At 45.7% G+C, this 20,329-nt stretch overlaps 1 protein-coding gene across 3 annotated transcripts in view; it reads right to left on the bottom strand.

Annotated features, from left to right (window-relative positions):
* IQGAP2 (IQ motif containing GTPase activating protein 2) overlaps positions 1 to 20,329 on the bottom strand; it is a 401,653-nt gene that overhangs the window by 278,146 nt on the left and 103,178 nt on the right. For all 3 annotated transcript variants that reach the window (XM_073584112.1, XM_073584115.1, XM_073584113.1), the window contains exon 2: positions 7,181 to 7,280. In XM_073584112.1, coding sequence (XP_073440213.1) covers positions 7,181 to 7,280 — 100 coding nt within the window. The remainder of the gene's footprint in view (positions 1 to 7,180; positions 7,281 to 20,329) is intronic.

Genomic DNA, 20,329 nt, shown 5'->3' with positions numbered 1-20,329 from the left:
GGTTTCAACGCTTGCGCAAAGTAAAGGCCCCCGACGCCTGCGCAGTATGCTTTGCCCAACTGTGGGCGAAGCATAAAATCGCTACTGCGCAAGCGCCGGCATTTTCCAGCGCGGTCTATGCCCAGGAAGTGTGTCCTGCATGTGACGACTTCCGGGGCATAGACCGCGCTGGAAAATACCGGTGCTGGCGCAGTCAGAGATTTTATGCTTCGCCCACAGTTGGGCAAAGCATACTGCGCAGGTGCCGGGGGCTTTTACATTGCGCAAGCGCGGAAACCAACGGCGTCTGCGGTATTCACAGACGAAGATTACGTGAAGCAAGCCGAGGAGGTGGGGGAGAAGACCACTAAGCCACGCCCATCGGACCGGACCACGGCGATTTGCATGCATCCACAACAAGCTAAAAAAAAGGTATTTATGCCTCAAAGGTGCGGGGTCGGGGAGAGTCAAAAGCCCAAACAGAATCCTTATGGGACGCACAATTTAGTGATATCTTTACATGATATCACTAAATATGGGTGACAGATTCCCTTTAAGTGTATATTTATTATACTCTTGACAGCACTGGAAGGACCATAGGGAGCAAGCGGCAGGGAAATAATGGGAATACAGTCACCTTGCAACGTGTGCTGCACCTCGCCCAATGAGTTAAATATTTACAGGGCAGGAAATTACGCAATAATGGAAATTGCAAAACTGACAAATCTTTATATGGTGGAATAAAGACATTTAGCATTTAATCAACTTCTAGAAGAGTAATAGCTGCAAGATTAAAGGAATGACCAGAATAAATCAGCTCATCAGAATTTTAGTCAGTTTTTGTATTAAACCTCTTTCAAAAAGCATTTTTTTTTCTCTAACTTTCCTGTTTTACCTTCCGTATTATTCGGATTACAAGACGCTCCGGATTATAACCCCAAATTTTCAGGAGAAAAATAGGATAAAACTTTTTTTAAATAAAAAGGTGGTGCTTCTTATAATTCATGCGTCATATTGCTTACCGGGGGGGGTGGTTACTGGAGGAGGCAAGAGTGGAGCGCTGCTGCAGGCTGGGATGAGAGGGTGTTCCGATGTGCGGCGCGCCGCTGCGGGTGTCCGGTTCTGCAGCTGCGCTGTGTCCGGTGCTGGTGACGCTCCTGCGCTGTGTCCAGTGCTGGTGCCGCTGCTGCGCGGTGTCCAGTGCTGTGCCCGATGCTACTGCACTGTGTCCGGCGCTGCTGCGGGGGGCTCTGCTGACATTTTGTGAAAGGCCAGAGCCCCCCGCAGTTCCGTGGTTTCCTGTGCGGTGGACTCCAGAAAAATGGCTGCCGGGGGGGGTGGCACATGCGTAGGTGGAGATCTCAGCACCAAGATCTCTGGAGCACTGAGATGTCTTCTCACGAGATCTTGGTGCTGAGAACTCCATCTGCGCATGCGCCGTCCCCCGGGGGCCATTTTCCCGGAGTCCACTAAAATATTTCACTGATTGTTTTTAAACAATATTTTACCTCACAAAATGTATCCTCTGCGATATCCTGCTGTAATGTCAGTATTGTCTTTTGCTTCCTCCCCTGCCCAGGAGCTGTGGTATGTTCTGTACACGATCAAACAAGGGGTGAGAGAGCTCAAAAGGGACAGCACATGAGGGGAGAACACAGCACAGGAAGGAGAGAGACATGGGGAAAGATAGAGTGGATAGGTGGGTGAGCACATGGGGGGAGAGCTTCTCAACACTGCAAAGCCTGCCCCCATCGTGACATTACCGCCATCCTGATGCGATAGCATCAGGCATCCATCTAGTGTCTATATAACTGCTGTAAAGCAAATCTCTGCTTTGTGAGCAGAACTTTGGAGCCGCATGTCCTGCAAAATGGCTACTCTAAGGGCCCCGTCACACACAGCGAGATCGCTGATTTTGTGACGCATAAGGCCTGTTTCACACTTCCGTTTTTTCAAATCCGTCAAAATCCGTTGTTTTCCGTAAAAAAAACGGATCCGCCATTTTTTTGCAGGATCCGTTTTTTTGTCCCATAGACTTCCATTACGGTTACCGCGGATCCGTCAAAAAAACGGATCCGTTTTTAAAAAACGGATCCGTTTGCATCAGTTTCCGTCAAAAAAACGGAAACGGATCCGTTTGGCGGACACAAAAACGGAAGTGTGAAACAGGCCTAAGCGGTCTCGCTGTGTGTGACATCCATCAGCGACCGGCCCCCCGCAGGGTATCGCTGATCGTGCAGGATCGTCCTGGGCCATTTTTTGATCCTTGGTCTCCTGCTGGCCAGCATGCATCGCTGCGCGTGGCAGCGGGAGAGCAACGATCAGAGACGCTGCACGCTGGTATCTAGGGTAAACAGTGGGTAACTAAGAGCCGCGCGGCTCTTGGATACCCACTGTTTACCCTAGATACCAGCTTGCTCGCTGGTCCTGATCGCTGGCGAGTCTGTCTATGTGACAGGTCACCAGCGATCAGTCTAACTATATCCCAGCGATCCAATCCATGTCGGATCGTTAGTGGGATCACTGGGACATCGTTGTGTGTAACGGGGCCTTTATAGTCACGTACAGAAAATGGATAATTCAAAAATTGGAGAATGGGATGATTTTTTTCTCACTTATCCACATTTTGTCTGCATGAAATCATTTGTTTTAAATCAGCAGCTATTAATCATTTACAGAACCATTTACAGTTTCCTATGCTACAGAATTGTAATGTATCTATAATAATCAGCCGTTATACTGATGATCTGTATGACTTGCGATTTTTCTCGCACTGTATCTATTTCGGATTGAAATCACAACATGCTGCATTTTTTTTTCATGCCGAATACAGCTGAGAAAGAATACCCCAATCGGCACTGCCCCATTGAATAACATTGGTCCGAGTGGCATTAGTCCGATTTATGCAACAGTGTGAGTAAAGCCTTAAAGGAAGGAAATAAATTGCTGTTGCTGAGTCAACCACTCGCTACAGATCAATTGGAAAGTAAAGGTCAGTGAGGGACGCGTGTTATTTTAACTCTCGTAGTACAAGCCAAGGCGCAGAAAGCTGATCTATCCCATTTACCCACGAGTTATAAACAAATATTTTTAAGAATTACTGCAGGATACTATCATACAGGTGGGATTGTATAATGCTGTAGATAAGCCCCCGCGGTATACAGACCTGGGGGGCGGTCCGGGGTGGTCCAGTCGATCGGTGTCACAGATCCGGGTCTGGCGCCTCCCATCTTGTTGCGATACCACCCTCCTGTTCATCACTCCCCGGCATCGCGTTCCTGCGCAAGCATACTTATCTTCCTTGTTGAGGGCAGACCAAAGTACTGCAGCGTGCAGGCATTGGGCCTCTATGACCTGTCCCAGCTCCTGCACACTGCAGTACTTTGGTCTGCCCTCAACAGGGCACAAAAGTATGCCTGCGCAGGTGCGTGATGCCGGGGAGCGATGAAGCACCAAGAGGGCGGCATCGCAAGAAGATGGGAGGTGCCAGACCCGGACCACCCCCAGGGTGAGTATAATAAAACTTATTTTTCTTATCTTTCAGGTCGGAACGGGGGCTTATCTACAGCATTATAGAATGCTGTAGATAAGCCCTGAATGGCGGTGGCCGCATCTTATATCGGCCAAAACTGCTGACAGGTTCCCTTTAAGCTATGCCGCTGCTAATGCAAGTGAGCAACCGATGCCCTTTGTATTGATTTGTCGAACAGCTTGACTTGGAGGGAAGGCATGTCATTCATGGTTCAATACAGCATTAAATACAATTATTCTCATTCCTTTTACTGCAAGATTAGTAGCAGAAAACGGGCTAGGTAATAAATGTGAAATTATCCACCGTGGATGCACCGAAAAGTGCATAAATGAGTTTCTAGGTCATTTTCTCGTCATGCCTAAATACTTGTGGACAAGTTATTATTGGTATTATACATTATCACTGCATGCACACAGTAAATGTTAGAATTTTCTTTTTAACACCATGCCTTACATATATAAGTGCTTCTCCCCACTGCAGCAGAGCTGGAATGGAGCCAAATTTAGAATAATTTCCTTTGGAGTAGAGAAATGAGCATTACACCATAACTACTTAATGAAGTGCCACATGGAGCACATGCTGCTCAATACCCCATACAGTATATGGCCCAATAACCATAATCACTAACAGTATAACAATCAGACCCAAAGTGGAAACATACAGAAAATGGCATATAACAGAAGGCTAAAAGATGGTGCCCTCCTATTTAAGCACTCATCAATCAACTAAAGACCATGCTAAATACAGCATTCGGCACTGGGGAACAAAGACTAATCTAAAATAGATGGTCATTGAGTTCCATAAGAATCATGATATCCACATTCCTTGTATACTCTGTATATATATGACCAATATATCCTCCCTTCATTTTGATAACAGCTATAAGCCTTCAATAAATGAGGTCTGCCAGTTTCTTAATCTGCGCATCAACTTTTTGGGCAGCACCACCTACAGTCTCCCAGGCACTGTTTAGAGATTTGAGTGTTTTCTGTCACCATAAATCTTAATTAAGAAGGGCTCACAAGTTCTTAATAGGGTTTAGGTCAGGTGAGGAACTGACCATGTAACTATTCTTTCAACTTTAAGGCCTTTACTGGCAGCCAAGCAGTGGAAATGTCAATGCATGTGATGGAACATTGTCCTGCTAAAAAATCATGGTTTTCTTGAAAGATGCAGACTTTTTCAACTTATAAAGTTGATTTCGAGTCCATCTTCAAGCCAAAATAGTCCAACTAGTTAATCTTTAACAATACTAGCCCATAGCAGTACCCACCTCCACCTTGTTTGAGTCAGACTCAAAGTGACAATCTGTGGCCTGTTACAGATCCAGCCACTTATCCATCCATCTGGTCACCTCGGCCATGTCACGGAGCACTGAATACCTTGCACTTCTGGGCCTCCAGGGAGGTTGCAGTTCTGGAATATGACAGCACTGGAGGATAATGGCCTCCTGGTCATTGCACGTTTGATTCCTCTCAAACATTTAGCAGTTATTTTTTTTCTAAACTCATTTTGTGTGACCATGTTGACAATGTGCAACAAAAACTTTTGATGGTTCTGTGATCACGCCCCAATATCTTAGCAATTTCAGGAGTGCTGCATCCCTTTGTAAGACTCATAACAAATTTTCGACTTTTCAGAATCAGTTAAATCTCTTTTTTGACACATTTTGACAAGCTGCCTAATAATCCTGTCACCTTGATAAAGGGTGTTGTATCCATAGGCCACCTCCTTCCTCATTACACAAATGCACATCACCTGATCTGCTTCATCCAAGCATTTAAACTCAGAGAAAATCTGCATAAAAATTATGACATGGTCAAAATACTCTTGCCAAATAATTGTACACACAGTATGTGCTAAAGAGAAAATGAGCATAAACTCTTGATTCTATATCATAAAAACAGAATGTACCTAATAGCATTAGTTTCCACTGGTAGCTTTGCTTTCTAAGAGTCTTGACAGCAATACTAGATTAATTTCCAAACAGTCTGCCCCAATGGTCTACCTTTCAGCCATTGAGTTAACTCTTTAAGACAAATGAGGGTGTCAGCATTAGCTTTTTATGCCTCTATAACTCTTCCAGCAGGGATATTTTCACTCATTTCGAGCCTCACAAGCAGAAGGATAAGTGCTAATAATCAATTATTTATGCATACATAGTAGCGGAGCATACGCAGCTCCTCTACACCTTGTTGTAATGCACATTCAAACACATAGGATGCCAAGATAAAAGCTGTGTAACCGTTTCCACTCTGCCGTGGACACATCACCAATGACCATCTTACCCTAGCAGCAACTTCCTTGCCAAGTTCAGATTAGGAAATAGCGTTTCTCCCAATTTTAAACTGGCCATTACGTGATATTCCTATCTGGGATCTTGCTTTAGGTCCCAAAGTGTCTCCAGAAGATATGAATCTCTTGTAGTCCCTCTGTAATCTCTCCTTTGACATGTTCAATCTATTACGTTCAAATATCCACAGCACTCCAACTTCTAGATGGCTCTTGGGACGCTGAACTACTTTAACACTAGGTACAACCCAACACTTCACCTTGACTACTTGAGCCCCACCTCAATTAAAAAATCTCCCAAATCAACTGCTCCATCCAATATATGAAGAAACATAATATAACGTGGTATCTTCCATGCTGGGATGGTTGATAACTACAATATACACTCACCAACATGACATCCTAATCGATATCTTCTTGTGGATGGCTATGGCCCTAAAGGAAAAACCACCACCATCTCTGAAAAACCATGCACAAAGATCCATGTCTTCACCCGCTCACATACAGTAGGTAGTATTAAAACGCAAGACCCACTACACGGAGGCTTAGTGGTTAGCACTAAAGCCCCCGTCTCACCGATTTTGTGACACAACAGCGATCTCGCTACGTGTGACACATAGTGGCGATCAGGCCCTGCTGAGATGTCGCTGATAGTGCTCGAATGTCCTGTGCCATTTTTTGATCGCTAGTGTCACGCTGGCCAGCATACATCGCTGTGTTTGACAGGGACAACGACGAACAACCTCAATACTACAGGTCTGAGAGACAGGGTCCCAACAACCATCGTATCGTTCCGTATCGTTGCTGCGTCGCTGTTGAGATCTGACTGACATCTCACCAGCGACCTCATAGTGACGCAACAGCGATCCCTACCAGGTCGCATCGTTGTCGGGATCGCTGGTGCGTCGCCTAGTGTGACGGCACCCTTAGACCTTACACTGCTGGGGTCCTGGGTTTTAATCCCACTAAAGACAATATCTACAAGGAGTTTGTATGTTCTTCCGTGTTTGATTGGGTTTCCTCTGGGTACTTCAGTTTCTTCCCACACTCCCAAAGACATACTGATAGGGATGGGGTCAGTGATGATGATGTCTAAAACTTTGTAGAGATGCTGGAGCTATATAAGCAAGTTAAATAAATAAAAAAACAGATCTACACACCTTTACAAACCCCATTTGGTAAACATGGATGAATAAACAAAAAACCTAAAATCTTTACAAACAATGCTGAACTCATTCTCCTCTAAAACAGCTGATCCATGGTGACTAGAGAAGACAACCTTTCTCGTTTTTAGGAATGGATCATTCACATGCCTCAAGCCTACCACCAGACCCAGGGAAATGGTTTTCATTAAGTATATACTTAATTACTGGTTACCTTTTTGCTTCCTCTAGGTGACATAAATACTCATAAGCAATATTTTGTCGTCTTCTCTCATCCATTTCCTCTGCTGAAAGCCTTTCATCATCCACGATTGCTGAAAGCAAGAAGAAAAGAAAGTCAAACCACACATAATTACAGGACCGACCACTATAAAAGAAAAAACAGACCCTACTTAATAAATGGACTATATATTTACATAGCTACTTCAGCCAATTACATAATCATTTCAAAGCCTCAAGGGAACGACGTGGAGTTTTCCTGCTCGGACTTGGATTTGGCCGCATGTTTGGCTTTATATTAAAAACACTTCCTTTTGTGTGTTTTCAAGCTTTGTCTTTCGCTGGTCACTGTTTTGTCTTGCTGGGGAAAACGCTATAATGCTCAGCCAATCCTAAAGGCTGGAATAACAAAAGGTAAAAGTGTAGCCAGATGTGCACAGGGAGCACGTTCATAAAGGCCAGACAGTGATGGAATTTTCCGCAATCTTTTTTTCTGCAGTTCCATAAAGTCATATATAGCAAGACATAATTCATGACAACAAGTTATTATAAGTTTATAACCAATCACCACCAGCAAACTAAGCCAGATATTTATAAAAAAAAAAAAGTTTTTAAGAGGTTGCCCATGCAAGTAATACACAGATAAGGCTAGTTTCACATTTGCGTTTCAGGGCGCAGCGACGGCCTGTGCACGGCCGTCGCTAAGCCCCGCCCCCTGCCGTGCCCCTCCGATAGCTCCGCCTCCGGGCGCATGACGCTGCATGCGTCCCCTATCTTTATCACTGAGGACGCAGGCCGTGCGCAGTATGCGTTTGGCGGCGCCTGCGTCCTTTTGACGGTGCACCGAGCGCAACAAAATTGCAACAGGTTGCGTTTGGCGCTGGTCGGAACACCATCAAAAGGACGCAGGTGCCGCCAAAATGCATACTGCGCACGGCCTGCGTCCTCAGTGATAAAGATAGGGGATGCATGACGCATGTAGCGTCATGCACTCGGAGGCGGAGCTATCGGAGGGGGCTGCGCCCTGAAACGCAAATGTGAAACCTGCCTAAAACAGATAAAACAAGACTGCCGGAATGGCATCTGTTTTGTCTCAAACTGGGGACACAGATTGTCTTAAAGACTCCAATACACATTAGACCAATATCGGCCAAGCCCAACAATATCAGAGGGCTCAGCTACCAATCTAATGTACATGTAGCCCTCTTAACAGATCATATTGGGTGGGGGGGGGTGAGGCTTCGGCATGTCCGATTTAGGACCTATGATCCTTTTGTTCATGACGAGAGGAGTCTGCAGCCATTCCATCGTAGAGAACACAAATCAGGAGAAATATTTGCCTGCCAAAGGATTGGATAAACCATCGCTTAACCAACAGCTACCAATTTTGTATTGGGCCCCTAAGAATTCAGAATGTTTTTGTTCTCAAGTCTTAGGCTATACAAAAAGAAAAAAAAGTTGTGATGTTAACCTTAGCCATCTGAATTTTTTGAGCAAAGACACCCAAACCAGAACACCAGAATATATCATATTTCTCTTTTGAAATGTCACATTGACTCCTATACAAATAGAAAACTGGTGTATGAAGCTTTGAAAAGTAGCACATTTTTTGCTCAAGCCTGTTGTGGAAAAAAAAAAAAATGTGGACTTTTGCCATTTTCGACGTTAGTTTTGCCTAGCTCGGTCAAAATGCATGGAGCTTAGGTGCAGCAGGGTTGTGATTTCACAGCTCATGTAAATCATGATGAGCAGCTCCTTGCTCCAATACCTGTCTGGAGTAAGATTTGTTGTGCGGCACACGCCATTTGTTAGTCATTCTTAATTCATTAAAAGGCTTCTGCTTCTTCTTGAATCTGAAGCATCTGGCTTCACCAAGCTCCATTATCAAGACCAAAGTGAAAATCACTGGTCTTGATGAACTGGGGCCATAATCTTTTCTGAATATCTTTCCTCCAGTTTCATCTCAAATTCCAAAAACATTGTTTTCTATGACGTTTGTCCAAGTGTGTTTAAGTGTGTGCGTGTAGAACTGCACAAGTGTTTAGAATGGATGTGTGTTGGGGAAATTGGACTATAAGGTCTATATGACACGTGGCTTATACGAGTCCTTTGTAACAAAGCAGAAGAATATGTTATTGCCGCGATACCAGGGGTCCGTAACCTGTGGCTTGGGAGTTACATGTGTCTCACAGGCCCATGATGTGTGGCTCGCTGCTCTCTCCCTACTTGGTGCATTAGCACAAGGTCTAGCACACAGCTATGAACAGAAGTTCTCCAGGTGGTGACTTTTGCTCGTTGCCTTGTTCAGATGATAACTTATTATACAAGTGGGGGGGATAAATATGGTATGATGAAGATAAGATGATACTATTAGTTAGAGGGGTGTTGAAGCTGGATGCGACAATGCAATGGGATCGTTTCATGAAAGGAGTTCTGAATGGGGTCAAAGTTGGAACCCCTGGCTGTAAGTATACGGCCTGTAAGGGAGAGTGGCACACAGTTCTTTCTGTCGGGAAGATTTGGCTGTTATTTTACCGGTAATGGAAGCTCAGGGGGACACAATGGCTGGAGATGATGGGCGCACTGGATGTGGCTCAAGACCATCTCTCAAAACTGAATGTTGCTCTCAAAGTAAGAAAGGTTGGGGACTAGTGATGAGCGAGTGTGTTCGGATATGGCGTTATTAGAGTATGCTCGAGTGCTAATCGAGCATCTCTGTGTGCTCAAACACTATGCTCAAGTCGCCGCGGCTGCATGTCTCGCAGCTGTTCGACAGCTGCAACACATGCAGGGATTGCCCAACAAACAGGGAATCCCTGCTTATGTTGCGACTGATGGAACAGCTGCGAGACATGCAGCCGCGGCGACGCAAGCACGATGAGAGGCTCGATTAGCACTCGAGCATGCTCGGATAACATATCCAAGCATGCTTGATCATCACTACTTGGACTTGGGACCTCTGCTCTATAATATAAAAGCAAAGAGAATGTAGTGGATGTAAACTTAAACACTAACCATAGGTATGTTCCAATAAGATGTATACAGGTAAAAGATGTCATGTGGATAAGATTTTTACGAAATCTCATCCAGGTGCTGTAGTGAAAAATCACATATCAATTTATTCTGCGGATTTATCATTTTGTAACTTAGAGCATATTATATGATAAAGTGCTGTGTCGTGGTCTTTGGGGTCCGTCTTGTGATGATGATAAAGTGCTGTGTCGGGGTCTTTGGGGTCCGTCTTGTGATGATGATAAAGTGCTGTGTCAGGGTCTTTGGGGTCCGTCTTGTGATGATGATAAAGTGCTGTGTCGGGGTCTTTTGGGTCCGCCTTGTGACGGATCCATTCTTGGCTTCTATTACATATTTCTGTTCCTAATACGGAATAGAAAAAACAAATTCCCAAGGCTGATGTGAACGGAGCCTAAAATTAAATATTAAACATCTGGCCCCTGCAGCTATATAATAAATCTGAAATATAAGTGGGAAGGTGGCCTGAAAAATCTTCAACCAAAAATCTCCTAAATGACCTCAGGGCAAGGAGCTTTTAGGAGTTAAATAAAGAAAAGTCATTGTTTCTTGATTGTACCTTGTTTTTTTCTTGACAAATTATTGATGCATTTCTACATTTGCATCCAGCAGAGCTCCTTCACCAGCACTTAACACAATGTGATGACCATAAGACAAGAAAAACAACCGAGGCACTGATGCTCTCTGTTCTCCGCAGATGAAGTGCCCTCGTTAGCCGCTGTACATTCAATACAAAGGCAGAGCATGTATGATATGCATTAATGGAGCGAATGTAGAAGATTTACCATCACACACATAAAATCCCCCTCCCCCCCAAAAAAAAGTGCAGTTGTCTCCAGGGGCATACCGTACATAGATATCATGGGGCCCCATAGCAGAAGTTCTAATTGGGCCACCCTCCAAAAAAAAAATATATATATATTTGGCGGGGTCACAGAAGAGCATATCGCACAACTCTAATCTTTGCAAACAAATTTTCCTCCTACTATAGCCCTAGATTCCCCTTTCATTACATTCAAAAGTGCCCCTTATACACAGCCTCATACCTCCACAGGGAATTCCTCTACAGTATGATAACCCTACAGAACACCTATCTTAAAAGGGTTTGTCCGGTCCAAATCGCTAAATCTGTAGTCACTCCGTGTAACTGCAGACTTATGAATACCTCCGGCATGCACACTGTGTGCTGCAGTTATTCGTCAATTTCTGAGCTGGGACCAGAGAGAATGGAGGAGTTATACATATTCCGGCCAGAGCCGTCAAGTTGGTGCGGTTTCGTGCCATACACTTGTAAGGAGGTGATAGGGACCCTCATGTGCCTTCTCTCTCCTGGACGCTGTTTGCACGGTTATATGCGGCACCTCAGTGCTTACTGATGGGAAATGTAATGCTTATATACTGTAATGTCATGTATCTGTCAATGTATAGGTTTAGGGCTAGGGTAGGATCTTAGATAGCACATAGAGCAATAGGGGTTAGAACAGAGGGGGGCATTATAGAGTTAAGGAATAGAATATCATAGGTGATAGTAAAGTACAGGCAGCACAGGGGTTAAGTAAATTGGAGGGACAGCACAGAGCAGGGAAGTATAGTCAGGTTACTTCCTGATTAGAGGGAGAGGCCCCTGGCAGCCTGCCCAGGGCAGGTTGTGTGAGAGACAGTGGAGCAGACAACTGAAGGCCATGGGGATAAACCTGTGGTGGCAGTAAGGTGCCCTAGGCAGAGAACCAGCTCAACAGGACCATCCCCAAGAAGGATCCGGGGTCTATGACCAGGGGCAGGAGCAGCTGCAATATTGTACCCGACACCTCTTCCCACTGGAGCCGGAGGAGGGGCAGACAAGGAGCTGGTGACAGGAGAGGCACAGGTGGGATACGGACTGTCCAAGGATACAGTCGGGCTTGCTAGGGAAAGGAAGCCAATAGAGAAGATAGGGCTGGTCCGGATGGCAGGGAAAGATAAGATGATGTCTCTGTTTAGCTTGTGCTGCCAATGTGATGAATGCCCTTTTGATTACTAAAGTTCAACTGTTGGAAAAGAACTGTGACTGAGGTGTTTTGTGGAACTTGGAAACATGGAACAAGAGTGACAGAACTGGAAAGGACCCTGACAGTGACTAAGTTTTTTTTGCTGCGCATACTGTACACACATCAGGAGACACATTATATTTTATCTGTGGGGTGCCAGGGCGTGGAAACAGAACAACCTGTTGCCACGACTACCACACTGGCTGCCTTACAGAATTTTATTGAGCAAGGGCCCACCCACCAGTAGGCCACACCACTCACGGAGTGACTGCAGACTTATAAATTTGGAATGGACATCCCCTTTAAGCCCTCAAGTAAAGTATGGTGACCCCAACACTGTATGATCCCCCAACTGTGATCCCTACACAGCCCTCCATGCAGTATAATGGGCCTACATACAGCATAATGGCCCCACATCTCTGCACACTGTATAATAGCATTCTGCAGCGTCGCATACCTCAGTGCAGAGGGCGCCATGTAGTGATGTCATCATGCATGCTATGCTGAGACAGAGCAGAGGAAGAATGATGGAGAATGGAGCCAGAATGCCGATACAGTTCAATGTGTGATAACTGATGGGGGGTTCCGGTGATGGGCTTGGCATTGCCACCCCCACCACCCCGACTCACGGGCCCAATAGTCGCCACGTGGCCTGCCGCCATTGGCGGTACGCTACTGGTCATCTATTACCATACTTTTATTAGGATTTCTATAGGAGGACAAAAACCTAATAAATAAATTAACTCATTTATTGTCTGGTTTTGTAAATGGCATATGGTTTAGAGACAGAGATAAGAGCAGATGACAACTTTTTTTCCCATTTACATTTTTGAACTATAACAAAGTAGATCTGTAATAATTACATTAGTTCATTGATTAAGAGATTTCCCAATTATCTGGACACTTCCTAAAGCCCCCGTCAAACATAGCGATCTCGCTAGCGAGATCGCTGCTGAGTCACAATTTTTGTGACGCAACAGCGATCTCACCAGCGAGATCGCTGTGTGTGACACTGACCAGCGACCGGCCCCCCTGCCACTTATCGCTGATCGTCCTGGAATAGCCAGGACATTTTTTTGATTGCTGGTCTCCCGCTGGCCAGAACACATCGCTGCGTGTGACAGGTGGGAGACCAGCGATCATCGCGCTGGTAACTAGGGTAAACGCAGGGTTTCTAAGCAGCGCGCATCACTTAGAAACCCAATGTATACCTTAGTTACCAGCGCGCTGATGCAGGGAGCTGGTAACCAAGGTACACATCGGGTTTCTAAGTGACGCGCGCTGCTTAGAAACCCGATGTGTACCTTAGTTACTAGCTCCCTGCATCAGCGCGCTGGTAACTAATGTACACAGCGACGCTGCGCGCTCGGCGTCGCTGGTGCTGATCGCTGGTGAAGCTGCCTGTTTGACAGCTCATCAGCGCTCAAGTAGCGACTCACCAGTGATCCTGACAAGTTGATATTGTTGTCGGGATCGCTAGTGAGTCGCTATGTGTGACGGGGCCCTAAATAGAACTGCTTGAAAGAAGCTGTGTTATAAAACCAGCGTTGGACTGGGGCATCCTGGGCCCAACAGAGAAATTCATTCTTGGGGCTCACTATGCGGTGGTGAAGAAATAATACATGAATGTCAGTTGTATGGTAAAATCTGCTATTGAGGTGCAATAGAAAACACAATGGCCCACATTTTTTTTTTTTTTTTAACAAAAGGCTTAGGCTAGTTTCAGACTAGCATTTTTGCCAGCAGCGCATGGTGCTGCTAAGCCCCGCCCCCTCCGGTCATCTCCACCTAGTATCGCACATCGCTGCATGCGATCTGCACACCCTATCTTTAGCATAGGGTGCGCAGACCATGCACTGGCCGTGCACTAGTAGGATCTCGCGTGCGCTGCGCCCTTTTGACGGTGCGTTCAAGCAAGTTGGCTCTTAGATACCCGCTGTTTACATTGGAAACCAGCGTCCAGCTTTGCAGATCGTTGGTCTCCCGCTTCCACAAGCAGCGATGCGTGCCAGCGGGAGACCAGCGATCAAAAAATGTCCAAGGACGATTGTGCACAATCAGCGATACCCAGCAGATACCTTTAAGGCCCCGTCACACACAGATCGCCAGCGAGATCGCTGATTTTGTGACGCCACAGCGACATCGCTGTGTGTGACATGGATCAGCGACCGGCCCCCCTGCCGGGTATCGCTGATCACCCTCGAACGTCCTGGGCCATTTTTTGATCGTTGGGTCTCCCGCTGGCCAGCGCGCATCGCTGCGTGTGGCAGCGAGAGACCAAAAAAATCAGCGACGCTGGTCGCTGGTTTCCAAGGTAAACAGCGGGTATATAAGAGCCGTGCGGCACTTAGTTACCCTCTGTTTACCTTAGAAACCAGCGTGTCTATGTGACAGCTCACCAGCGATCAGTTAACTATGTCCCAGCGATCCCATCCACGTCGGATCGTTGGTGGGATCGCTGAGACATTGATACGTGTAACAGGGCCCTTAGACTCCGCCACTCCAGATTTATGAAGTTTCATCCCTTATAAATTTAGTGCAATGTTTAAAAAAGGGGGAAGCTGGAGTCGATTCTGAAAATAGAGAATACAACTGCATGTATAATATGCAAGATAGGAAATTGTATACAAGGATTACTCTTTGATACCATGGACTTCTTGGAATAGAAATGGATTTCCTTTTTTTACAGTGACCTAGAACTTTTTGGTGACTTATTTAGAAAAGTATTTATATAGTGTATTTGTCACATTTCACACTTAACGTTTAATCATCCACTCTTTTCTCATGGTTTTTACTTTTTGGTGCAGCACGGTGGCTCAGTGGGTCCTGGGTTCGAATCCCACCAAGGACAACATCTGCAAGGAGTTTGTATGTTCTCCCCGTGTTTGCGTGGGTTTCCTCCCACACTCCAAAGACATACTGATAGGGAATTTAGCTTGTGAGCCCCATCGGGGACAGTGATGAAAAGGTGTGCAAACTGTAAAGCGCTGCGGCATATGTTAGTGCTATATAAAAATAAAGATTATTATTATTTGGTGCAGGTACTAAAAACGTGGGTAACAATAGTGTATATTGGGTACTGGCATTCATTTTGGGCAATCGTAATGATAAGTGTTCCCCAGTAGTTTCTTGTACCAATAAACTAATTGAGATTTTATGAAATCCTATACAAAATGCGGAGAACATGCACAGTGTGAATTGCCTGTTGGTGCAGATCACAGCTCCTCAACATGTCAGTTTATGCTGTGGATATACAGCACAGATTTCATAAATACAAAACAGTCGGAAATAAAAGCAGCAAAATCTGCACAATATCGGAGTGGATATAACCTTTGTGAATTTGTTACAGGATTTCCTTTGTAGAAATTCTGCTGCAAATATGTTCCATAAAAACGAGCGTATCTGTCATCTAAGAAAATCTGATCAATTGGGCTAATCACACTTTGCTCAGACTTTGATCCGAGCGTCAGCATAGTGTGATCTGATTTTCTCGGCTGAAGAGAAGATTAAGAAAAGAAAGTCTCCAGCTTCTCCATCCCGTGAGTCTGTGCAAATCAGACTGCACTCCAATGTCACCCTAGTGCAGTCTGATGGGTTTCCATGCACTCCGTGACTTGCATGGCCAAGTGCGATCTGAATAACGGTTCAAACACAGGCATGAAGTGATTTTTCTGTTGGACAGACTCAGTTGGAGGAAATAATCATGTGCACGGCTCCTTGATTGCAATAATTGGACGAGTACTATCAGTCCTACGAGTGATCTAGAAAGACAGCTTTCCCCAACACTTTTTACAGAATTCACTATTACTTTAAAGGGCCATATTTTTTATGAAGGACCTCATTTGGTTATGGGTGAGTGTCCTTTGTTAGAGGAGATATGGGGTGAGAGGACCCTAAGGCCTCTTTCACACATCAGGTTTTCGCGATCCGGCGCTTTTGACAAAAACAGGATCCGGCGAAATGCAATGCCGGATGCGGTTTCCCCCCCCATTGACTTGCATTTGCGCCGGATCGCGCCGGATGGCCATGCGTTTCATCCGGTTTTCGCCGGATCCGGCAATGTGTCTCAATCCGGCGTCTGGAAAAAACGGCTACTGTAATGTTTTTTGTCCCCGGCGAAAAAGCCGGACACGCCGGATCCGGCGCGTCCGGCTTTTTCACACAATGAAAGCCTATGAGCGCCGCAATGCGCCGGATCCGTTTTTTTTGGTCTGAGCATGCTCAGTAGCTCTGCCCACAAGACACATATATAAAAGCAAGACAGTGGGACCCTCAGCCACACCCAACATGCCACCCAAGACAGCAACCAGGCGCAGGAGAAGGCAGGAGACCACTGCAGCACCATCAGCACCACCACCACGCCAAATGGAGCAGCAAATGGAACATGCTGAGGAGGGGAGTCCAGCAGCAGATGAGAGACGGTAATTATCAAATCCCCCATTCCTCCAAACTAGGGCCATGGAATATCAAGATACTCATTGGCCCTTTCTTTCTCTTTATTCAACAGCCGCCCAAGAGATGCAGCAGCAGCACTGTCAGCACTGGCAGCAGCTGTAACACCACCCACAGGCATGGAGTCTGGCCAGCAAGAGGACAGCACATCTTCTTCTGGGAGCCCTCCCTCGCATCGTCAGCGTTTGACGGTAAGTTTTTATTTCCAAAATCCATCATCTCTGTAATATATGTCTATTCATTGCCTTTTATTTCAAAACAGGAATCACAAGATGAAGAGGAGCTCCCAGAAGAAGAAGGAAGGGGTGGACAGACACCTGGAGTGGGCTCACAATTGGTAAGTTTTTGGCATCAAACGCAGAAACACAACATCACACTACACACAACACATAGAAAACAATGTTCTGCAGACCACACACAGCAAACAAATGCCTACATCCAAAGACATAACATTTTTTGTTTTCTTCTCTAGTCTTCCCAATCTGGTGCTCGGCCAAGAGGTCCTCGCAGTGCCTCCCAGGGTCGTCGGCGACAGCAACGCGGCGGTCACCAGCGTGTAAGTATAAATATTTTTGCTTTGTTTTTTTGCACTTTTTATTTCATTTCTTTTGTGGGGGTTAATTATGTTATTTTTGTCTTTTTCTTTAACAGCCTTTACAGCGTGCTCCCGACTCTGACGGTGAGGATGGAGGAATGATGTGGACCACCTCATCGATCTCTTCAGAGAAAGGGAGCCGCTCTGGAATATGGCTGACCGCCGCCACGCTGACCTGATCGTTACCCGACGAATCTGGGAGGAAATCTGTTCGCTCCTTGTGGACCGCTGGGAGGACCTCGATGCTCGGGCCCAGATTAAAGAGCGTAAGTATATACAGTACCGGTTGCTTGATGTAAACCAGTGTTTCCCGAACAACAGTCCTCGTGGTCCCCACGGATCATGTGTTCAGGATTTCTATTTACTATGGAAATCCTGAAAACATGACCCCTGGGGACCATGAGGACTGGAGTTTGGGAAACACTGATGTTGTATACTAACCACTCCTTTCTCGTTTCAGGGGACAGAATTGTGAAGCGGTGGCGGTCTGTGAGGGATCGTTTCAAGAAGGAGTTCAATAAAGAGATGCGGGCCCCGAGTGGATCTGGAGGACGCAGGAGCAAGTACAAGTACGCACAAGCCCTGTCGTTCCTCCGGGATACAATGGTCACCAGAAGGTAAATATTACACACCACATGTGAAAAAAAAATGTTTAGATGTAACAATTTTTTTTCAGCCAGAGCCATGTCACTTTTTTAATTGTTTTTTTTTCTCTTTATTCCACAGCACGGTGAGCAGCACTCGGGAGCCTGCACGGTTGGACCCTTCTGAGGCGATCCCTGAGGAGACCGGCACCGAGGGACACTTCGACCGCCCCGGTACATCTGCACCTTCACAGCCTTCCCACACATTCGACCCCTCTGTCCCATCCACCAGCACAGGAGCATCGTGGCCGCCTACATTACATGAAGCTGCTGGTGAGGAGATCGCTTTCCCTTTACCCCACCCTTCTGCCCCTGCCACCTCTAGTACACCTGCGGGTACTGGGCGGCAGCGGCAGAGGGGTCAGGAAAAGACTTATGCGCCAGAGTTCTTGCATCTGAATGCATCTTTCCAGAACTGTCTAAAAGTCTTGTCAGAGCAAATCTCCGCAGGCTTTCAGCAGATCAACTCCAGCATTCTGGAGGTGAAGACACTTCTGCAAACCATGCATTCAGAAGCAAGATCTTCGCCAAACCACACCTTTTTCAGGTCTGTTGTGGAGCGCATGGAAACGCTATCTCCTACCCAGCAGATGCATGTAATGCATTCATGCCACGGTGCTCTCCAGCACGTTACCTCCCAACCTCCTCTTCCCACCCCAGTAGTTCCTCCACCTGCACCCCATCCAGCCACTTTCCATCCTCCCCCACCTATTACATACCATCCACCTCCCCAGTACCAGCAACCTCCCCAGTACCAGCAACCTCCCCAGTACCAGCAACCTGCCCCATACCAAACTCCTTCCCCATACAACTTGCCATCAACATCATCTGCTCCTACAGTCCCTGCCCAACCCTCCACTCCACCGCCCACCACCTCTTCTGCCTCCCACATGTCCACCCATTCTGTAGCTTTTTCCACACCTTCACCTCTAACTGTTCCTTCCCCACCACGATCCCAGTCCTCTCTCCACACTCCAAGTGTCGAAGTGTCCCGCAGCCCCTCCAGCAGTATTTCCACCCCACACTACACAGATTTATAATATGTGTGTATTTTAATAAAAATGACCAGTTTTATGGTTTCAAAGCTTTATTAAAAAAGTTTATTAAAATTTAAAAACAGTTTACTAAAAAAAACATTTTCAATAAAAGTTAAATTATTTTACACTGGTTGTCTGTCATTTCTTTCTGCGGCCAAAAAGGTTAAATACAGGGTATTTAAAAGGTAAAATGGTATTCAAAACTAGGTATATAACTGTGGGTAAATTTTAGCTTTTTGCCACAGTTGTGTTCCTGGTTGTGTTTGAAGCAAAGTATTTCACCTAAAAAGTTGTGTTTATTGTTGGTGATTTCCTAACAATGTACACAACTTTTGTTAAAAGGTGAAATACTTTGCATAAAACACAACCAGGTACAAACCTGTGGCCTAAAGCTAAAAATAGTAAGACCATGACAAGATAGCCAACTTTGGTTGGCAAAGGTATATACTGTTGGTACAGAAGGTACACAAATCTTTCACACTCTGTCATCCTGCCAGTGTACTCTGCCTTGAGGTGACAAAGTATTGTGCAAAATTGTCCCTCATTACTGAAACAGTCACATAACTTCTAGTGGTAATGTCATGGTAATCTTGCAAGGTGGTTTCTTCAGAGGTGTCCTCAATGGAAATGGGTTCCTTGCAGATAACAATATTGTGGAGTACCACGCAAGCTTTGATCACCTCGTCCACAGTTTCTGTCTTGAGGTTGATCGCAGTCAATAGGACCCGCCATTTGGCTGTCAGAATACCAAAGGTACATTCAACCATTCTTCTTGCTCTTGTGAGGCGGTAATTAAAAATGCGTTTTGTTCTTGACAATCCTCTGCTAGAGTACGGTTTCAAAAGGTGTTCTGACAGCTGGAAGGCTTCATACCCTACACAGACAAATGGCATAGGTGGACCAGATGTTTGCAGCAGCGGTCTAGGGGATGGGAACTGGAAGGTGTTTCCATACAGTTTACGCCCCATGGCAGACAGTTTGAAAACTTGAGAGTCATTGGAGCGGCCATAGGCCCCAATATCAACAGCAATAAATTTGTATTCCACGTCAGCGATGGCCATGAGGACAATTGAAAAATATTTCTTGTAATTGAAATATTCTGATCCCGATCCGGCTGGCTTTACAATGCGAGCATATCCAATAAATGTGGCTTACCTTAAAGTCACAATCAGACGCTTTGCGGGTGAAACAGAGAAGCGGCAATAGGTGTCTGCTTTTCTTTTGAGGTGTGCAATGCGCTCCACTAAGTAATCAAAATTCTCCATTTTCATCCGAACATATCCAAAAAATGTATCTGGGTTTCGTCGAAGGTCCATGCAGAGTGTAGAATAGACCCTACGCGTCATTCTCTTGGCTGTG

The sequence above is a fragment of the Dendrobates tinctorius genome, unplaced genomic scaffold, assembly GCF_039654945.1.
Source record: "Dendrobates tinctorius isolate UK_male_01 unplaced genomic scaffold, ASM3965494v1 ptg000083l, whole genome shotgun sequence".
Taxonomy (NCBI): Eukaryota; Metazoa; Chordata; class Amphibia; order Anura; family Dendrobatidae; genus Dendrobates; species Dendrobates tinctorius.
This window is presented reverse-complemented; position numbering and strand designations above follow the sequence as displayed.